Consider the following 20,818-nt stretch of genomic DNA (forward strand, 5'->3'; position numbering starts at 1 on the left):
AAGTTCAAGAGTTGCTGCAAGGATATCGACTTTGATTTTTAACTTTTTCTCTAGATTTAAATATTGTAAAAACGTTTTTAAACTATATTGTTGTAACATTTATATCGTAGGTACATTAGTTTCACAGGTCCTTGATTGATAGCAGCAAACTCATTTTTTCTGAACAAGTTTACCTGTATAAATATGGTCTTATTATTATTATTTTTATTATTAATACGTCAGGCTCAGCGGTTAGATCCGTGTTCCACCACAAAATTCTTTGATACTGCCGGTCATCTGGATGCATTCCAATTTGTAAATACATTTCGGCTATGTCGCAAACCAAGGTAACGGGATGCTTCCGGATTCGCAAGAGTACTTTTTTAGTGAAGCGAGAATTGAGCATTGATGTGTGCGATTTGTTCACTAATAATTCCATCCATCCATTCCATCCAATCCAACGAGTCATTTCCAACCTAACAAGTCTTCTTTTACGTGCAGAGAACACGGAGCCAGAGAGAGAGACAGTGTGTTGCGTGATTGTAACTGAACTCTGAGACCCCGTTTACACTGTGCCGGATAAATTTTATCCGCATCAAAATTAGTTCAGATAGGGCTCCCGTTAACACTAGACCCACGCTATCCGCACGAATTTGAGAGCGGCTATCCGGACAAAATTAGTTTACTTAGGAAAGTGGATTATAAAGAGTTTAAAAGCTGATAAATGCTGATCAAATGAAATTTTATCAGAGTTAATTTCACGAAGGATGTCGTAGAATTTGATTTCGCTAGGGGTTCTTATTTTAGCTTATTTGTATTATTCTCTTTCGGCTGTCAATTGTCATGCTTCAGTTTGGTAAGTCCTTATGTGCTTCTTTGATGCCATTGAGAATAATAAAGAAGAAGGGGTTCTGTAGTTTGGGCTTCTGCAGGAAAGTGCGAGTCCCTTGATTCAAATAGGATTATTTAATTGCTTTGGGTCAAGATTATCCTAGGTGCCAGAGCCTCAGAAAGTCAAAGGATGATGAACGGGGACTCTCTGAGGTTCTGGCACCCAGGGCATGTCGGGATTGTCGTGCTTACTTCATATGCTGTTTACACGCTGTTCTCTTCTCCCGTCCCTCCCTGATTGATATCAAGAGAAGTGTGTTTCTTCAAATCCTTATTTGCTCTATTGTATTAGGCTAGGGCCTGTTTATATCACGGGAGTCATTTCAAAGTTCTTGTTATTTTTCGTTTAGAAAAGACTAGGCTTTTAATTCAGTAATGTTTTCTTTTCCCCTCTCAAATCTTAGGTATCTAAGATAGGACTGGTGCATCGGCTCTATGGGGTGGGGAAAAGTGAACTTATTTTCTCCATTCCCTGCCCAGAACTTTAAGCTGCTTGTACTTGAATCTATTAAGCTATATCAAAGGTTAGGATTTTGTATAGGTTAAGTGAAGCAACTTGTGCCGATGCACCAACGGCCCAACGCTGCTTCCTGCGATGAGGGAGTGTAGCCTCAAGACCTGTTTGGTGAGGGATGTGGAAACGTCTTCTGAGGGAGCTTTTTTTTATTGATGGAATGAATTTGCTGATTTTTTTCTCCGAGTAACAAAATAATATATTATTATTTAATATATTAATATATTAATTAATATATTAATATATTATTTAATATATTAATATATTTCTTGTACATATAAATGTATATGTATTATTCAAATTTTGTGCACAGGGTAGATGTATTTTCATTGGCGAAAAACTGTCACTGGGAATGTGAAGAGATCAAGTAGTTGAAAGATAAAAAGAATTAGATATAGTGAATGTTGTTTTGTATTTAAATCTTGCGATAAAAAGTAGACATGAGGGAGATTATAGATTATTAAATGTCTTTGAATGTTGTGCAAAAAAGTAGTAAAAAGCAACTGATAGAGCAATTATTGGTCTGTCACTCTGGCAAGCATAATCTCCTAAAAACTTCCGAAGACGTGTCAAGATATTAGCCTGAAATTTATATCCTCATGCAAGGCCTAACAGGACAAACCAAAAAAATGTCAATATCGAACGAGTGCTATCACCATTACAAACATAAGTTACGATTATATTACAAAGCTTTCAACTTTGAACTGCGATTTCGGGTACGAAAAGAGAAAGAAATAAATTTAATTTACTCAGTATATATTTCTTTTGATTACACTGCTTCCTGCATAAATAAATTTTGGAAACATGTCTTTAGTTAGATAAAAATGCAATGTGAGATATATATAATGCAGTCGAATGCACAAATGTATCTACGAACAATGAAATAGCCTAGGATATTTTAAAGTAGCTATGTCATGCAAATTACTTCCAAAAAACGATCCTTTTCCAAGAAAGATCTTCTTTTCTCCAAAGTATTCCTTTAGTTGTTGCCGCAAAAACTGGTTCCCCACCGACTTTGAAAATGTACGGATCAGAAGCTGATTGGGGTAATAGAGAAAGGGACAAACAGTTCAAAGAGGCTCTCATTTGAGGTTGATCTTTAGCTGATGTCCATTCAGTGTCCTCTATCTGGCTGTAAAGAGCAAACGGATAAGGAGATTTGACATATGACTTCCCTACTCGTTCTAACCCATAAAGAACTCTTTTCTCGACATCCATTCCTGTTACCGCTGAAATGTAAGGAATGGTTTTCCAAAACGTGTTGTTCTTTTCTCGTGAAAAACAAACTGCGGAGGTTCTGGTCATGTATGGTTTCCTTTGGTAACAGAAAAAGAATTGCTGATTCACATCGTCATAAATCATGCTGAATGCTGGAGACGGCAACCTCACTGACTTCACCCTGATATCTCTACTCTGGTTAATTTTGCATTTGAATGGCACATTCCTCTCTAAAGTCGAGTTCACAGTTCCATTGAATTTTCCCAAGTTGTTTTTATAGACAAAATCAATGATGATATCTTCATTGCAGTTTTCTCCTCTTGATATAGTCTTTGGGTACTTTGACTGAAGTATTATCGAAAATTTCTGCCTGTTTAGCTGCCACAGTGTATCAGTTTGAATCATAATAAACCCAGGTGTGGTTGTGTTTCTGGACGGGGGTAGACTGAAGCGACTTGTGTTGACGAATGCCAGTGATTTCAACTGAAGAAACTTGCTGTTGAAATAAATCATGAGAGTAACACCATAAACATTTGAGTTGCTTTTTCCCAGCAAATGGGACACGGACAGATTAAGGTTGAAGAAGCTATCATCAGTCAGCGATTGGAAGTTTTGTTTTGTGATATTTAATTGAAGAATGCTTTTGTCGGGATGCAATCTTTTGATTTGAAGTGGTGATGAGAACACAAGGATTCCATCATGACTTTCAGTGCTGATGACTGCCTGTCTTTCTCCTGAGGCTAGTTCTGCATCTAAGACCTGCGAAAATTGTTTATTAAGAACTCTGTATTCTGAAAGTAACCCAATTTGTCTACGAATACCTCTGAAATTTGATTTTTCAAAATGCAATTTGTTTTTTTCTAATTATTTATGTTCAAATTGTTTTCATATCTGTTTTGATTTTATAAAGTTTTAAAACTATACCGGATCACTTAAATATCACTTTTCTTTGTGAGTTTTTCATTATATACTCTTCCACTTTTTGTCTCCATCCTCTTAATTTTAAAACAATTATCATTATGCTAACATTCATTTAAATTATAATTTTATCGTATGTTCATCAGATCAAACCTCTTCCTGCAGCAAAATCTACTTCTAGATTGATTTACTACGAATATTTTTTTTGGCTCATCAAATATCACTTAGTTAGAAAAATTGTTTTAATGTGAAAATGATATAGGATTAGTTAAATCTTTACCTTGCCAGAAATGTCAAGATCAAAAGCGTAATAATTTTCTTCAACGATATTGAATCGAAGAAATGCAACACTGTCAATTTTTTTAATCTTGTCTGTTACAAAATTCTCCACACCGCTTTCTTTTTTGACTGTTCCGTTATCAAGCGTTGTCGATGCATTCATTTTGTCAAAGTGAAACAGGTCAAGTTTATTTGCAAGGCTTTTGTTACTGGATGCCATCGATATTCCGATTGTTAAATTGTTCTTTATTGTTCCGAATGCAAGGACCGATCCTTTGAAATTATCATTTGTAGAAAAACTTGACGATGGTGACCAGTCAACACTCAAGAAACCTCTCGATATAGCACATCCAAAAAGTTCCATTCTCAGACAAGTTACGTTAATATTGCTTAACCTAGCTGTGGGAACTACTCTTATCAATCTTGTTTTGAGATTACGAAACCAGTTAACACTTGTTTCAAGCCCATTGTTTTCTCTTAAAGCTGTAAACTCTAAAACTGAGTCTTGCTCGCTCTTGTAGAATTGCCAAATTATTCCATTTTTACTGTATTCAATTTTGAACTTTGTTACAGAGTGGTAATTGTTGCCGTGACCCTGTATCGCAATACCACTTACAACCATCATCGTCCCAAGATCAACTTGCAAGTATTCGGATATCGGAGTATTGTAGTATGAACACCAACCGGGACCATAGTAATGCAACCTTGCTGAATGCGGTCCGTGACGGTTATCATTATTCCAGGTACTCTTTGCATAAAACCTAGAATCCGGTATCTTCCTAGTTCGTACTCCAAGTTCATTTGAGCAATCATCAATTCCATCCCGTTCATGAAAATTGTTGATGCTTATTTCAATACTTGAAGCTTCTGATCCTCCAATTTTGTTGACAATTCTCTCCCAATTCTTCCTCGCCTGGCCTGTATAGCCAACATATGCCAGAGACATATAATTACTTGGAACTGGTGAAATTGCAAACGTTGCAGAAACACCAACCTTTTGCAACGCAAAGGCTAGATTGCTATCTATGTTTACCCCCTCCTTTGCTGTCATCATAATTAATTTCCCTGAAGGAAGATTGTCCAGGAAATTGGCTAAAAGGTTTCTCGAGGCCGCATCTCCATACACATCGTACGCTTTTCTGTACTCGAACAAACCGCTTCGGTAATCAAAGAGAACCACATTGATACCACGTGTGTTCAAGCTGTATTGGCGGCCATTAACTATCACGTGACCTTTACTATTTCCGCAAGATGAGGGAGTCAAGCATGATTCAGAAATGACCTTTACTTTCTGTATGTCTAGAAAAAGCAGACAAGAACAACATTAATTGATTTTTCTTGTAATAGCGGCAACAAATTAATGTTAAAATAATGTTTTCTAATTCACTCGAAATTTTCTAGCTTGATAATGTCAAAAAATGCAAAGTTATTATAATGAGCATATTTATGTTACCGTATTTGCAAAGGAACTGTTATATTTACTCTCTCTCCATTACTTACAATTAACAAGTCTATTTTTATGATCTTCATGTCAGTTTTGTTAAGGAAGGGACCAGGGTGATAAAAAACATTGGTTCCAATTCTTTGATTGGCTGAGCGACAACAGTTCTCCATACCCCATTAGTCAATCAGACTTCAAGAATATGACAGCAAACATGCCTCGCAGATAGATTTAGGCTTATTTTGCACAATTTTACCACTATCCACTAAAAGTTAATAGTATAAAATGCGTTTTTCCAATCTTAAATAAATGTTAGTTTTCATTAATTTAAGAGTGGAGAAATGGATTTTTGAAAATGAACCCTAATTCGCCATTATGACGGAACCTATGCTCAAACTGGCCAGCGTGACGCACCCTTTTATATGAGTCATTGCAAGCTGACATACCATACATTACAGCAAAGATATAGCCCAAAACGTCTAAAAATGGCACATTTTCAACTTTGGGACAACGGCTGTTTTTCATAATATTATCAAAGAGTAAATTTTCTCGAAAAAGTTTTGTGTTATCTTTCAGCACATTGGGCCTAAATCTAACTGCGAGGCAAGTTTGTTGTCATATTCTTGAATTCTGATGGTATAAAAGGGATATGGAAAACTTTTGTCGTTCAGCCAATAAAAGATTTGCAACCTATGATTGTCATAAAGCAGAGCTCTGCCAAAGAAAACGATGGGAAGAATTAAGGAAATAAGGTTAAGTTTGATGATTGTGTTCGAATCATCAAACAATCATTTCGAAATCAACTGATAATGTCCACTCGAACACAGTTGATGTCACATGAGCCTTTTAAAGAAAAATCGTATAGATTTTGTCAGTAGTACATTATCTAACAAGCTTGCAGAAAGGAAGTAAATAAATTCAAAAGTAAAGAGCACAAAAGCGATAAATAGGAAACGAAGAATAGAAAACGAAGAACTAAAAAAATGGAAAGAGGAAATAATCAATAGAAAATAGATTTTGGCAGTTGAAGTATATAAATGACAACATTCTAGGTATTAAAAAACATTGTATTAGATCAAATTTAGGCCGTTAAATTTTTGCGTCGCGAGTGTATTCCTATATATCAGTTAACAGTAGACACAAGCGAAAAAACTAGAGACCGCTACTGATATCCTTCCAACGCAGAAATGCAAAAAGTCCAAGTGATAAACTAGCAACGACACGTCGCAAACAAAGATCTAAACGCCTAAATGAATTGTGAGCCGCGGAGACCATGTAATAAGAGTAAAAAAAACATGGCTAGGGAATCCAATGAAACTAAACTCTGAAAAGCCAACAAGGAAAGCCCTTGAAGAATATCTTAGGAAAGTGTAAAAGCAACAAAGAAAGCCAAAAATAACCAAGATGCAGACAATAAATAAGACAAGACGTCCAAAAAATTGACATCAAGATAGACCTCTCCCAAGGAAAACAAACATTAACCAAAATATTGGAGTTGATGAAAAGCAGAAATGAATGGTGCAAAACTGTAAAGTGCGTTGTGAAGTACTTTAGCATATAACAATTTAGGAGTAGCATACGAGATTGGAAAATCGGTAGGAGGGATGACTTTCTGGACAAAGTTAATACAATTGGTAAAAATACTTGAATAGGGTTAACAATAGGGAGTATTGGTGTCTCGTACAATGTCTCAAGGACTCATGGGAAACTATCTCTGAATCTGTAAGAGCAACGTTTATGGTTAATTTCATAAAAGTTTTAGCGATCAGAAACACGACGCAGATAAAAAGCGGTTGTAAGGTTGCAGTTGTTGATGAAGCAAATGGCCTTGGATTTTGATTTAATATGGATTTGAATGTGGGTTTGGAATGGTTGCCTTTTCTGCTTGCGTTCGGCATTTGAACTGATCAATTCGTTTTAAAAACCGTTACATTGTCTATAACTCACAAAGTTTATGAACAGAGACAGGCAGGAGAATACACGTAACAGGTAATTCAATAAGAGTACCTTTATCATCGTGGAAGTAAAATCTCAAACGGTCTTCATCAGTACAACTATTGTTATGTAGTTGAAGCAAAACGCCATAAGGATGAATACAGCTATTGCTTCCCTGCTGCAATAGTGAATTCTGGTTCAGTTTGTAAATTGTTTCCGGAGACTCACAGTCGTCTGTCAGTCGCATATATGAGCTTGAGATAATAACACATTTGCCGGTTTCAACGTGCCTCAAATGGTAATTATTCACATACTCAAAGCGATCACAAGCAAATGGATTCATCAGTTTGATCAAGTTCTCTGCAGAGTTATAAACCCAACATAGTTCACCAAAGTGCCGGATGATATAGTAGGCTATCTTTCTGAAGTAGAATTTGTTGGTGTTTCCATTGCAGCCTGGTTTCAGGACAATTGCAGTATTAATTGCAGGATCAGCATCTCCAGTTTCTGGATGCAAACATTTGTTGGAGACAAGATGCCGAATCACTCGATTGCTTTCATCATATTGGAACAAACTGTTTGTACCACTGCACTGGCTTGACAAAGACAAAAAGCTTCCATCGCTTGTTGCATTGACAGTGATGCATTTCTTTGTTGTTATATGGATGAGTCTTGCTCCTCCCTGCCATTGGAACTTTTCTCGGCAAAGTCGACCGTAAACCAGCACCTGACGTACCTCATCGTACTCTACGCACTTCCCACGAAAATGACGAATGTAATATGTCTTTGATATCTCAAACTGTCTTCTTTCGACAATTTGACACCCTATCACGGAAGATAGCATCAACGAGAAGAACAAGCGAAAAGTTAAGTATGTCTCCATCGTGTACCTAGTAGCGTAGCAAATGCATTGATATGCATCCCTTAAGCTACCACTACAAAGAAATACATTTTCTTTTTGTAACAAGCAAATTTTGACATGAATACTGTTGCAGGTTCAAATTACTCGTTATCTTTCGGCATCATTTTAATACCCTGTTATTATTTACTGTTTGTCAATGCTGATTTCAGTTCCTGGGATTTTTATTAAGCATGATTCATTATCAATTTAATGTTTAATCACTGGTGGATTCGTTGCTTAGGAAATATATAAAAATATTATAGCCAACTACGAAATAATAAAGCGTTGAATACAAGCCGCCGTTATATTTGATGATCTAAACTGGGAAAAAGTTCATGCTGGTACCAACAGCTTGCATTATTGTAACTTTAATTTCTTGCCTAAATTAGAGCAGTGCTTGTTTGCTACAACTACCTTGTATGAAGAAAAAATCCTTTGAAGATTAATTCCTTGAAGATCTGCAAAGTCAAGAGGATAGCCTCTACATACTTTATTGAATATCAAAAATAGCCAATGGAAAGGTTCTATTTAACATTTTTCATGACAAACTTTTTTTACACAGGCTTTCATGCAAAATAAATATTCTTCATAAACGCATCTCTTTTTGACAACACCTCAGGAGGGACCATCATTAAAACAAGGTTGTATGACCTTTCCAATGCAGTCCCCGGCATTTCTAACCTGGATTGTTTCTAGGCTACGTTTTTAGTTTCTACAGGTAAAATTGATATATCTTTAATTATAACACCTATCTTTTATCAATTTTGAGTTTTCATTGATTTTGATGGGAAAATCATGCAGACATATAATGGAACATTGTTTGTCTTTCATCTTTACTATGTTCAATTATCTTGTCTTGAATAGACTGTTTTTCTCTTTGTCGACAAAACTTTTACTTTTTTACGTTGTGATGTTCTTGATCATGCTGATTCTTTCTGTGAGGTGATTGTGTGGGGTATACCACACTCCATTATTTTGCTTCCTTGAAAAAAGCGTCATGCTCAATGAATGAAAATGGGCATGGTAAATTTATATTAAGATAACCCGATTGCTAATCCTTATCATGGTAAAAGATTAGCAAAACTCTCCTGATGGCTGTTGTTCTCCTCTTATACCTATCCTGTCCTGGAATCAATGTTTTTATGTATTTTTGTTCAGTTGGCAGAGGCGGATCTAGGGGGGTGCTATGGGTGCTTGAGCACCGGTCAGAATTTTTGGAGATATAACATTCAATGCATTTTCTCTAATTTCTGAAAAAAGTTTTGAATCCTTTTAGATGATGTAAATGCATTTTCCAGTAAACTGAAGACATACGGTCATGCGTTAGTTAGCGTAACCTGTATCTGCTTTAAACTATAAATAGCTAGAAATTTCATGTTGAGCTGCCCTGGAACCAATTTTTTTACTTGTCCATCAAACCACACTCTCGGCCAATGAGCTACTTCAATTCTACGGGTGCTTGAGCACCCCTATCAATCAACCTCTAAGGTCAAAGTTGCAACTGAGCCAATCACATCACGCTCTGATATGTTTTTCTGCAATGTCGAGCACCCCTATCAATCAAAACAAGGCTTCAACCAATCCGTTTGCCAAATTTCGGCTCATCTGAGCACCCCTATCAATCATTTAATAAACACTGGTGCATACCGTCACTGAAACGACTAAACCTGTTCGTGTAGCAGCAATGGCGGACATAAAGTCGTTGCTGTTGTAGGTGTTCTTGATTATTGGTTGCCAGTCGACTGAAGAAATTGAAACGGAAAACGAGCTTTTGAGTATTCAGTCAATCGTGAGAGAGGTTTTTGATAAGAGCGTGGTGGATGGTGTCGTGACTTATACACAGATCGATGAGTTCGCTGAACTGCAAATGCCAAAGGTTCAAGTACTGTCCCGTGGAAGTTCTGACCTTCGGCCTTTCAGGTTGGTAGTTTCCTTTACCAGGCTTTAAATGCACAACGTTTTAACAGAATATTTCTTGGATTAATTCAACAAAAATATCGAATTTTACAGAGAAAAATGCGCACCCCCAAAAAAGTGGTGCCAAGGATTTTTGGTTGTTGGGGTGGTATGGTAATTACTACCAGAATGAATTCGATACCCATTTCTTGCCAAATGCAGATGACCCTAAAAACGTACTACTTCAACAAGGTACTTAGTAAAACAATCAATTTTTATCAACAAATTCTTACAAGTATTGATTTAAAGGCATTGAGTCATGGTAAATAGGCCTTCTCTATAGGGGTCATTTGGAATCGGCGTGATCGCTGCTGTTTCATGTCATACTTGCGTCCGTTGTTGACAACTTGCTATTGATGGAAATTGTTCTGTCAATCAGTACGAGGTCAGTTATGAAAATCACGACTCGATAATATTTAAGTCAATTTTCGTATAGTAATGGTCAGTTAACGTATCAATGATTCATTTTGCTTTTTTTTGTTTGAAACATTTTAGCTGCCTTTTTACAAAAATGAACCAGCGCCTGAATATTGCAGAGCAATCAAATATTGACTAGCGACCTAAAATGTCACTCATTGATTAATGTGATGTACAAACTGCGAAGGTAGCAGTGTTATTTTTAACTAGCATTGCTAGCAAATAGGCTTCTTACAAAAGAGATAATTTTCTATATAGTTATGCTTTAATACCTGAATTTAAAAAAGATTAATTTATCAAGATGGGTGTTGCCTTCATTTAACCTTAAAGAAAAGTAGGGTGTGGCATTATTATGGCTATTAAGGCAACGCCCTTAAGCACCCCTCAGATTTTCCGCTGGATCCGCCTCTGGTTGGGGCTGGGCAAGTAAAGCACTGTTTATTGTCTTAATAGCAGAACTAATAAAGTTAGTTTACTGAAACGATTGTCTGTCAACTGTAACTTTTGTAAAGTTATTAACATCAAATTGGGCTACATGCATGCTGCATACTGTTCAAGCAGAGAAAGCATGATGCAATTAGGTAACCCAATAGCCCAATAGGCAGAATAAAGTTAAAAAAGGGGAATATTTTTTGTCCACAATACGAAGAAAGTACATAAGACTATCGTGTTTATACACCATTACAGTGCTACAATTATTGTCTTCGCAATCAAGGCTGCAAGCCTAATTGGTTTCTTTCTATAAAAGGAGAGCTACTCAAATAAGAATTACTGTAAACTTTTTTTCAAGATACTTACTATAAAATTGTACGTATATCTTTTCTGTATAAAGACTGTATTTCTGGAGAAATGGACAGGATTTTTGCAACAGATGTGGTATGTAAGAAGGTAGACTAAACACATTCCTGTTGAATCTTACGTTTTTAGCGTAACTCTTACGTAATTTCGATGATTTTTAAGTCTTTCAGCGTAAGTTAAAAATCTTACAATTTATCTTTATCTTCGATGTGTTCTTAAAACATGAACTACAATGCATTATATTTGATTTAAATATATGAAACATTTTGAAAGCGATATATTCAAATTCACGAGAATGTGCTTGCTAGACAGCGAGCTAATTCGTTATATTCTGACAAAGTATAAAAATTTGAAACTGAAAGACACTCACTCGTCATCGCTATTTTTTGAAAGAAGTGGACTTAGTTTTGTTCTTTTAATGAACGGTGAAAACTCTAAACTTTACTGTTTCTGATTATGCAATTTTCATAATGATTCATAATTCCTTTTGTCATTTACATTACATCAAATTTTCATTTGTTTTGCCACAAAACAAGTCTATGAATGACAAGAAATACGGCAGGGATTAGTTTAAGGAATACGGCAGGAATTTTATTGACGAAGAAAAATAAGTAAGTTTGCAGTTAGAGTGCATACGTAGGCCTCCACCACTCACAGAAAACATTTTAGTAAGAAGAAAGTCATAAATAGACAGAGCGACTATTGATTTATGATTCGATCAAATCGGCAAATTATGATAATAATAGTCAAACTAAATTATTAGTAGTTATATAGTAGTTCCCCTACGAAGCTTGCCAGTGGCCCTACGGTAGAGTATGCAGATTAGCCTCGGAAAAGACAAGAGGTGTATTAACCTCGATTTGAAAAAAATTGGCTCTGCACTGGTCACGTGATGAAAAATTACTCGCACACCTGTGATTATCGCTAGAAAGGGGTCGCCTGAGATAGAAAAGGGGTAGAGGCTTCCTTAAAAATTACACCTTACAAATTCTCCCTTTCCGATATGGTGTCTCTTTTTGCTCAAAATTTTTCAGACTAAACAAAGTAAAGAAACACAATTAAAAATTGAAATAAAGTTTTTTTTTAATTTTGTGAATAATTTTGTGAATAATTCTTTGGGGATGTCATCAAAGAGAACGGCCACCTCGGTCTTGCAAATCCAAAATTACTAATAAAACCTCCGATTCTGCTATCGGGCAGCATTTGCTAGAAAACCCAGATTGTGCAAAAAACTATAATGGCGACATGTTTCGGATTATTGGTAAAGCCCGATCGTCGTTCCACCTAGCAGTTTTAGAATCTATCTACATAAGCACGAAAAAACCGCTACTGTGTAGACAAAAGGAGTTCGTTTTCACTTTAGGACTCCATTGGTAACATTCTAATAGGCAAGCGGCACTGATTGGTCAACCTTTACAGTCATGTGCTCGTGTTTCTGATTGGCCTATTTCGATCCACAACTGGGTATATATATTTCTTAGCGTAGAGTTTTCGATCTATGTTCTGACGTTTTAAACTCTGAAGAGTGTCAGACGAAAAGCTTTAGTTTACTAAATGTTTGCTTTTTTCAAAGCTATTTACAAGTTTTGTACCACCAAAAGATTGTTTGTTTATACTTTGCAGTTGCATGCATAGAGAATGTAGAACTATGCCTCACAATATGATTAGTCTCACAATATGACTAGTCTCACAATATGACTATTTGTTAAATCAGACAAAGCACCTCATTCGAACCGACAAACAAGTAGTTAGCCTGCATGCAGACTTTACAAAGAGAAACGAATGTAAAGCCCTGGTAAAACAACTAAATACTTTGCTAAACATTTTACTCAATTTTTGTTTAGTGAAATTCAGCGAAGTTTAGCGAGGATAGCAAAACGTGACTAAACTTTTCACTCAACTTCACTTGACCTTTTTTAACTTTGAGCTGTGCAGGACACTGTGGGGTTGTAGGAGATCTTGCATAGGTATTTTTTCACGTTTCTTTTGTTGTATGTTATATTATCATATAAAACTTCATATGCAAAAAGTGGGTCAAAATAAGAATTGGATGAAACGACGGGAAAAGAAGACTTTTTAGCACATCGATAACAAAGGTGACTATTAAAGAAGACACAGTAGCGTACAAGGAGATGAAGCAAATGTCTCAGGAAGGCATTCTAGAGATTGTGGGTCATGTAGAGACAGAAGAAATGATAAAAGTCCGTGGATTTTACAGCTACGGTGCCTGTGCTAGCACAACAAATATTTAATTAGTGGAAAAACGACAAAACATTCGCTAAACAGCACTAAACAACGCTAAACATTTTTGACCATAACTAAACTTTCCTCAGCAACACTCAACACGACTAAACAATATTATACAGGGTGGTAAAACGAATAAACTTTCCAATAAACAATTCATTAACTAAAGTTGAGAGAAATGTTCAGTAAAATGTTTAGTCGTTTTGCCAGGGCTTAATATCAGCTCAACATATCCAGGTCGCCAGCAATTCGCTAGGGAATAGTCTTTTTTGCAATATTTTATTTTAGACACAATCGCTTCGATTTGAATTTCAATTATTTATACGCAATAATGCTCGCAATGGATACCGACAGGATAGTGGTGAATGTCTCGCATGATCAAACTGATTCATAACTAGCATGCAAAGATATCCCCAAAGCCATACGATGAATAAGGCACTGCTATGATTCGTTGTGAAACGTTAAAAGACATCTCATTGGCTCTAGAGACAAAGAGTTCTGCATAAGGCAATTGTCTTGCGAAGTAAGCAGGTCCCTAGAAAATCTGCGACGTTGCGCAAGCTGGACGGAGGCTAGCACGTATTTGGTCCACAGCCGCGCTACTTTAAGGACACGACCTTTTAACCTTTTGTATAAACAATAAAAGATGCTTAATGCCTATTGTGTTCATAGTAAATAAACAGTTGTAGTAAAGTAAAGATGAGCTTTGCACATTTCGAGGGTTTTCTATGATTTTGTACTGAGCCTGCGCATGGGGAAATGATACCCATAAATACCAAAAGTTACACTACCGCAATAAACAGAAGATTTTTTTCCATCATAAAAGCATAGAGTCATGATAAAAGAAGAGGGTATAGCCAGACGTGCCCCAATATACTGATCACATGATCTCAACTCAGACTGATTTACAAAACAGCTTCTGTCAATAGCAAGTTTTCAAATGCGGGTGCCAATATCATATGAAACTACAGCGATCCCACCGGAAGCAAATGACCCCCTTGTTATATATAAGAACTATTTAACATGATTCAATGCCTTTGCAGGATTTGGATTTGGTTGGTTTGCTAGAACATTGATACAGTACAGCCGTGTTACAGACACTGGAACATTTCGAGACCAAATCGTTCGCATAGGGAATCTTATTCTGAAAGATAAATCCTACAAGATGTTATCGCGACAATTTCAAAGTTTCTGTGAAACTGCTCAAAAGTACAACGAGCTGTATAAGATTTTCACACGAGGCGAAGGACCCCAAAATAAAATTTGGATTCATGAAAAATTGATGCCAATTTTGATTCCAAAGCTGAATCTTGTCAAAGATTCACATAAGTTCAAAGTTCTTTCAGTTGGAGCTGGAAACGGGTCATTTGATTTGCTTCTTATAAATGCTTTGCTAAAAGAAATAAAGTCCCATTTTCCAGGAACAACAGCGTCTTGGACAGTTGTCGAGCCAAATTCTGTAGCAGTCCAAGATTTTCAAAGAAAAGTGCAATCAGATGAAGATTATTGTACCAATATCAGTTTCGTCTGGGAGATAGAAACATTCCAAGATTTCATTTCAAAGCAGCGGAGAGTCAAAGAAGCTCAAAAATACCACTTGATAACGTTTATACACTCTCTCTACTATGTAGACGAAAGATTGGCACTGAGGCAGTCATACAATCTATTGTTGGAAGACCAAGGAATGATTCTTGCTGTTAAAGAGAAAGAAAAATCAACTACACTAGAGGCATTCAGGATGTACGTGCAGCTTATGGGACAAACACCTCGAGATTTTACCCTTTCAGAAGAAATTCTCCTCGAGTTGCAACTGGAGCTTGGAATGGCCTATGATCGGTTTACTGTACCTATTTCCGTAGATATCACAGAAATGTTTCACGACGACGATCCAGTGGGTGGGGCTTTGGTAAATTTTCTTCTACACACCAGTGACGACCCTAGAAAATCGGAGGAGGGAATTAAAATGCTCGAGTTTTTGAAATCAAAGAGTTGGTCAGTATTGAAAGGCGAAGAGGAAATCTTTCTGGTTAACATGGACATCAATGTCACAGCGATAACAAAGTCTGTGTAAATAATAAACTCTATGGCCCCAAGCCCCAAAACCACACGTAAACGTACATTTCTGAATCTGCGAACTTTTCTTTTCGAATTAAAAAATGTCTACGTGTAGAATATTGAAATCAAATTTAGCAAATGTATTTGTAACAGCAACAGCACTTTTTGTACATTTTTTCTTCAGAACATGCAGCATAACGACCTTGGGATTCTTTAAAACTAAAACTGTAATGACCAAGTCTCGATTAATAGTTGTCGCGGAAAGCAGGGAGTTTGCTGCGCAAACGCCTTTCCCACGGTTTACTTGCGTAATTAACCAGCGTGTTATTAATCAAGGTCGTGTTTTCAGTATTCTTACAATTTCTTTTGTCTCGTAATAGATCTACATAGGTTTAATCGTTAACAAATTTATTGTTGGTAATATCCTTTATATTTGCCGCTTAGTTAATTGACTTGGAGCATTTACACATATCTTTTCTAATCATATTTTCTAAAGAGACCGATAACTAAAAACTAATTGCTTATGGTTTAATGAAGTCAGTGTGTGTTTGAAATGAGCGTGTAATGTATACCACATATTTTTACTAATAAAATGATAAAATACAAAATGTTGTATTGATTGTTGATTGCCTTACTGCAACACACTTTGTTGATTTGTTCGGACTGTTACGATAATAGTTGAAAAGTTAACCCTGACAAATTTCCCCCAAAATCTCTGTTGCGAAATTTTTCAATTAATTTGCGCTACTCTTGCTGCAGCTGCATTTTCACAAAGTGCTTATGTTTAGAATATTGCAACTCGACATTATGTCCTTGTTGAATTTGAAATATTGTTTGGTGCGTGTAGGGCCCTATCTACCTAAACGTGACGCGACTCTACTCAAATTCTACCTTACTGTTTTACTTAAATCTTTATTAAGAAGTTGTGCCGTTTATCTTATATAATAACGATTAATATACCAATTTTCTTAACTTGTGGCTTTTACTGTCATTTCACCATGTGTTTGTGGCTCAAGCTGGATACTGTGTGGTGATTGTTAATACTTGGCTATTTCCACGAGACTTGTAAATGTACTGCTACTCTAAGTATCTACTTTAGTTCCTTAAACATGGAAATAACTAAATTTCTACATACTTGTAATTATTAATCTCCCCTAAAACATGTACGAGCATGTCTACAGCACAGAATGGTTCTTAAATTTTCAAACAACTTTTGATTGATGCTAGCAAAGTTACTGTTAATTGACTTGACTCTGAAGTAAACATATGCATTAAAACTTTCTTTCTAGAGCCACATAGACCGATTGCTATGCCTGAGCGATAGATTTTAGAAGATAAGTTTCTAAGCATTTGTTGTGCATACTTTTTCGATTGATGTTGTTTTCTTTAAAATTTGACGATTTTAAATTTTTATCTGACCGTTACAAATTAAGTCGTCAATCACGTGACCATATCCCTGTCTACACGATTATTTGTAAGAAAGTTATTTCAGCCCAGCCCTCGGAATTTCTTAGCTTTTTCCTAATTTCAGCTCTAAAACTTTTTTAAATTTTTCTTAACGTAAAATTTGAAAGTTTAACGTTACTAAGCATGCGCAGTGATGGAGAAGATGAAATGCTATAAATATGCTTTATTTCTCAAAAACCCTCAACGTCATACTGTATTCGTCGTTTCCTGTTCAGCACATTACTGTTTTGTTGAAATATCTTACACCACAATTTCCTTTGAAATTTTGACTATCTAAATTTTTCAACTTTCTTTTAAGGTTTCAAAGATCCAGGACTGACTTTTTTAACTTTTTGAAGATCCGAGCACAACTTTTTTATAAAACACTTTCTTATAAAAAACGTGTACGTCATTTGATTGAGAAGTATCTGGAGTATCAGATTCGTAGCCTATATAAAAAACTTCCTCTCTTGAGACCGAATTTAAAATGTCCAGGCGTGTTGCTATTGTTGACATTTACAAAGTCACAATGCCCGCCAAAGTCTTCCTACTCTACGTTTCTCCGCCCCGCCCCCCTCCCCAAACAATGTTGGATTCCGGCTAGAAGATTATGACAAATGAAGATGGGGCGGAAAAAGTAACCGATGTTTAGCGACATGTTCATCTTCCTTCCCATCAAGGGGAAAGGTGGATCTACTTGAAATAGGGAAATGAACTGAAAATATGCATTTATTGCGAGCGCAATCTGGTTTTCCTTGATCAAGTTATGTACTTAGGTAGCTAAATCCTCATCCGTTTGTTTCGTTCTAACCAAGATAATTTAGCTTTATGGTCAAAACCAGTAGTTTAGTGCGAAATTTTGGTTGGCTTATAGTGTTAATTACTTCCAGAATGCAAAATCGAGTAAGGAAGGTGAGGCATATCTGTTGGTTTAGAATGAGGTTTGTTACCTCAAACCGAGGCGAAACTGCTGAGAGGTATGGGGGTGTTGCAGCCCCGGATCTTTGAAAAGCGGATTTTTTCGCGCAGATTTAGGGCTGCCAGTATACTGGTCAGGAAAATCTTGAAATTTTGTTCAGGTCTCACTTTTATTGCTGCTTTTTGCTCCAGCTCGGATTTTTTAATTTACATTCTTTTCCCAGCTCCCTACCCATATTTTTTATTCAACCTCCGCCCAGTTTGGAACAAAACAGACACGAGGCAAAACCAGCAACATCTATATATTTCTGTCTTTTGACGAAGTGATTCTGCGGCGTGAAAATTATTGAGATATAAGATTCTAAAGATGACCAGAAAATGCATCTTAAATATTTACAACTTCGATAAGGAAGGTCTTAGACAATATTCCTAAACATTCTTTCTAATAATTATGACATATTGGTTGGATTTTGCATCGATTCATTCTTCTTGTGTTAACAAAACAAAGGAGATTTAATCCACTCTAATTAACTGTGCAACGAATGATTGTCATGCAAAACTGTTATTCAGTTAATTTAGAGGGTATTCATAGTTTGCAGAAAATAAAAAATCAATTTTGAAAAAAGAAAACATTAAGAACACCCGAGCATGAATTTATTCAAATTACATTGTTCTTATAAAAAAGAGTTTAGTGCATCAAACATCAAAAGTAGGCAAGACAGAGTCAAATAATAGCAGCTGGTTGTTGTATCAGGCAATTTACCCCATTTCTAAATGAAACAGTAAAAAGGGCAACTAAACATATCTGTCAAAAATTTTCTTTCGATACATGTCAACCTATGTGTACATTTTCATTCATCAATGGCTGACCTGTGGTGAAGCAACCATTCTTCACCGCTTTCTTTCCTTTCTTGGCTGTAATCAAGCTCACTTTTTTCTAAATTTTTAATAAGAGGGGTTGCACTCCTCGAAATCCCTCACTATCAATACATCCCTGGCATGGACGAAGAGTAGAGTTTGTTTTATGAAAGAAGGAAGTAGGCAGTGACCATATTTGAAGGATAATAAATAAAAGAATGACGGACATGCCATACATTGTTGCACAAAATAAAGCAATATTTTATTTTCCAATGGCATGAAATCTTCATGGGTTATGCATAAAATTATCTTAAGGTTTTAATTCTACCGTCTTAAAGTATTGCACATTTTGCCACAAAATGGCCGTACAGCCGCTAAAATTGTTTAACTAACAATAATTTAAAAAGCTTTAGCAAGTTACGTACAATTTCTAAGCTGGTTGTTTAAGTGGAAAATAATATATAATTTATCAATGTATTGTAATAAATATATCTATTTCTAAACAAAATCCACGATTACGAAAACACGAAAATTTAGCTTTGATGGTAGTAGTACCTGTGAAATTTTCAATAAACAAGTTTTCTTTGCACAAGCTTGAGAGATTTTGTTGAAATGAACTCAGATATAATTTGCTCGATTTCCTTTCGAAACAACCGAAAGTTGAAAATCAAACTCAGAAAATAAAACTGAGGCCCTTTTATGGGATTACTATCTTTTGTGAAACACTGTAGTCTGTGTAGCTTTTTCTTAAATTCAGAATTTCCAAGCTGTGTTTTGTTGTTCTACTGTGGTGAAATTGAGGCCCTACTACAATCTGTTGTTTAAATTGTTATCTTAATAGCTAGGAGATTTAGAAAGAGAACGCTATTTTTCTTTTTTAGAATAGGCAGTCCTTGCTTTTTTGGAACAAATGTTTATAGCCAATACAAAAAAACTAGATGCCTATTCTTTTGACTTTGCAAAATAGCCTGAGTGTGAGGGTCTAACATAATTAGTGACAATCTTCTCGGGTCCCCAATGTTTTCAACCCTTGAGGCGACGTGCACTGAGAATGATGTTCAGGCATGACACGCTTTTTCATCAGGTACGACACGCCCTTTCCTCGGGTATCTAAAGCTTCACAGCTCCCTAAACAGTAAAATTTCGTCCATGACCTCCGTCAAATCCATGGAAGGTTGGAGGGCTGTCAGCCTTAGTGCAGTTTATTTAGAAGACATTTAGAACTCGATGGATAAAGGCCCGTTTACATGAGGGGGAGGGGTGGCTAGCCTGGTTAACCAGGCTAGGTTTTCCAGGTGAGAACATCTTTCCAATCGTTTATTTGGAATTCTATTTCTGCATGGTAAGCGGTACTGCCTCGCTCACACGTGATTCTATAAAGGGAATTTTCGTTTGCTTGGAGAAAATTTTAATGAAATGTTGGCTAAATTTTAACCTCAAAGAGAATCCAGCCTCGAATTGTTCCAATAAACGCGCTTTCAGTGCAGAGAAATAAACTTGTAGTGACCCTTTGTCACGTTAATGACATTTGATATCTTCAGTTAATTGCAAGTACATTTTGACTTACAACACCAACTGTTTCGGATATTCGTTTCTAAGTTTCTCAATTTCAACAAAAAATACACTTGGTCCAAAACATATCAAAGTCCCCCAGAACACTGAAAGAAGACAAGAAAAGTTAGCTGAAGTTATTGTCTTGAATTGCACCGACTATTATAGCCCTCCTCCATGTTAACAGACCCTAAAATTGAAGAAACTAAAAGGTTTGAAAATGGCAATGACTGCTTATTTTGTGAAGATTGTATTTTCTGTGATTTCTAGAAATTTAGTGCAAATAGTGAAATTATCAGAACCAGTATCTTTCTATATTATTGGAAAATTCATAAAGTTAATTTTATTTACAAGATGGAGCTAGTTGCCTACAACCGTACTTCCTTAATGCAATTTGAAAAACCTGTCTTTAGCCGGTGACATCAATATATGAATGAAAATGGATTCCTTTTGCTAGATCATTATGGTTTTAGAGCTCTTCATTTGGTGATTACCTGCT

General features: G+C 36.1%; 2 protein-coding genes across 2 annotated transcripts in view; one reads left to right on the forward strand and one right to left on the reverse strand.

Moving 5' to 3' along the window:
* The window catches only part of LOC135694018 (histamine N-methyltransferase), a 33,781-nt gene extending 16,477 nt beyond the window's left edge, over nt 1-17,304 (forward strand). The window contains exon 2 of the mRNA XM_065212647.2: nt 14,535-17,304. Within this exon, the coding sequence (XP_065068719.2) occupies nt 14,657-15,562 (906 nt within the window). The 5' untranslated portion in view covers nt 14,535-14,656 and the 3' untranslated portion in view covers nt 15,563-17,304. The remainder of the gene's footprint in view (nt 1-14,534) is intronic.
* Nucleotides 1,724-8,168, reverse strand: LOC148959035 (uncharacterized). Its single transcript, XM_089111408.1, has 3 exons — nt 7,248-8,168; nt 3,801-5,098; nt 1,724-3,361 (listed from the first exon to the last, which is right to left on the reverse strand). The coding sequence occupies exons 1-3, from the start codon at nt 8,056-8,058 to the stop codon at nt 2,306-2,308; spliced, it is 3,165 nt and encodes a 1,054-aa protein (XP_088967534.1). The 5' UTR covers nt 8,059-8,168; the 3' UTR covers nt 1,724-2,305.
* Nucleotides 17,305-20,818: the final 3,514 nt, after the last annotated feature.

The sequence above is a fragment of the Rhopilema esculentum genome, chromosome 11 (genome assembly GCF_057945365.1).
Source record: "Rhopilema esculentum isolate cy_ngs chromosome 11, ASM5794536v1, whole genome shotgun sequence".
Lineage (NCBI taxonomy): Eukaryota > Metazoa > Cnidaria > Scyphozoa > Rhizostomeae > Rhizostomatidae > Rhopilema > Rhopilema esculentum.

Coding starts and splice junctions, on each gene's coding strand:
- LOC148959035 (XM_089111408.1), bottom strand. CDS start 8,058: ATGGAGACATACTTAACTTTTCGCTTGTTCTTCTCGTTGATGCTATCT. Junction 5,099..7,247: donor TTACTTCCACGATGATAAAG/GTACTCTTATTG, acceptor TGCTTTTTCTAG/ACATACAGAAAGTAAAGGTC. Junction 3,362..3,800: donor ATCTTGACATTTCTGGCAAG/GTAAAGATTTAA, acceptor CAATTTTCGCAG/GTCTTAGATGCAGAACTAGC.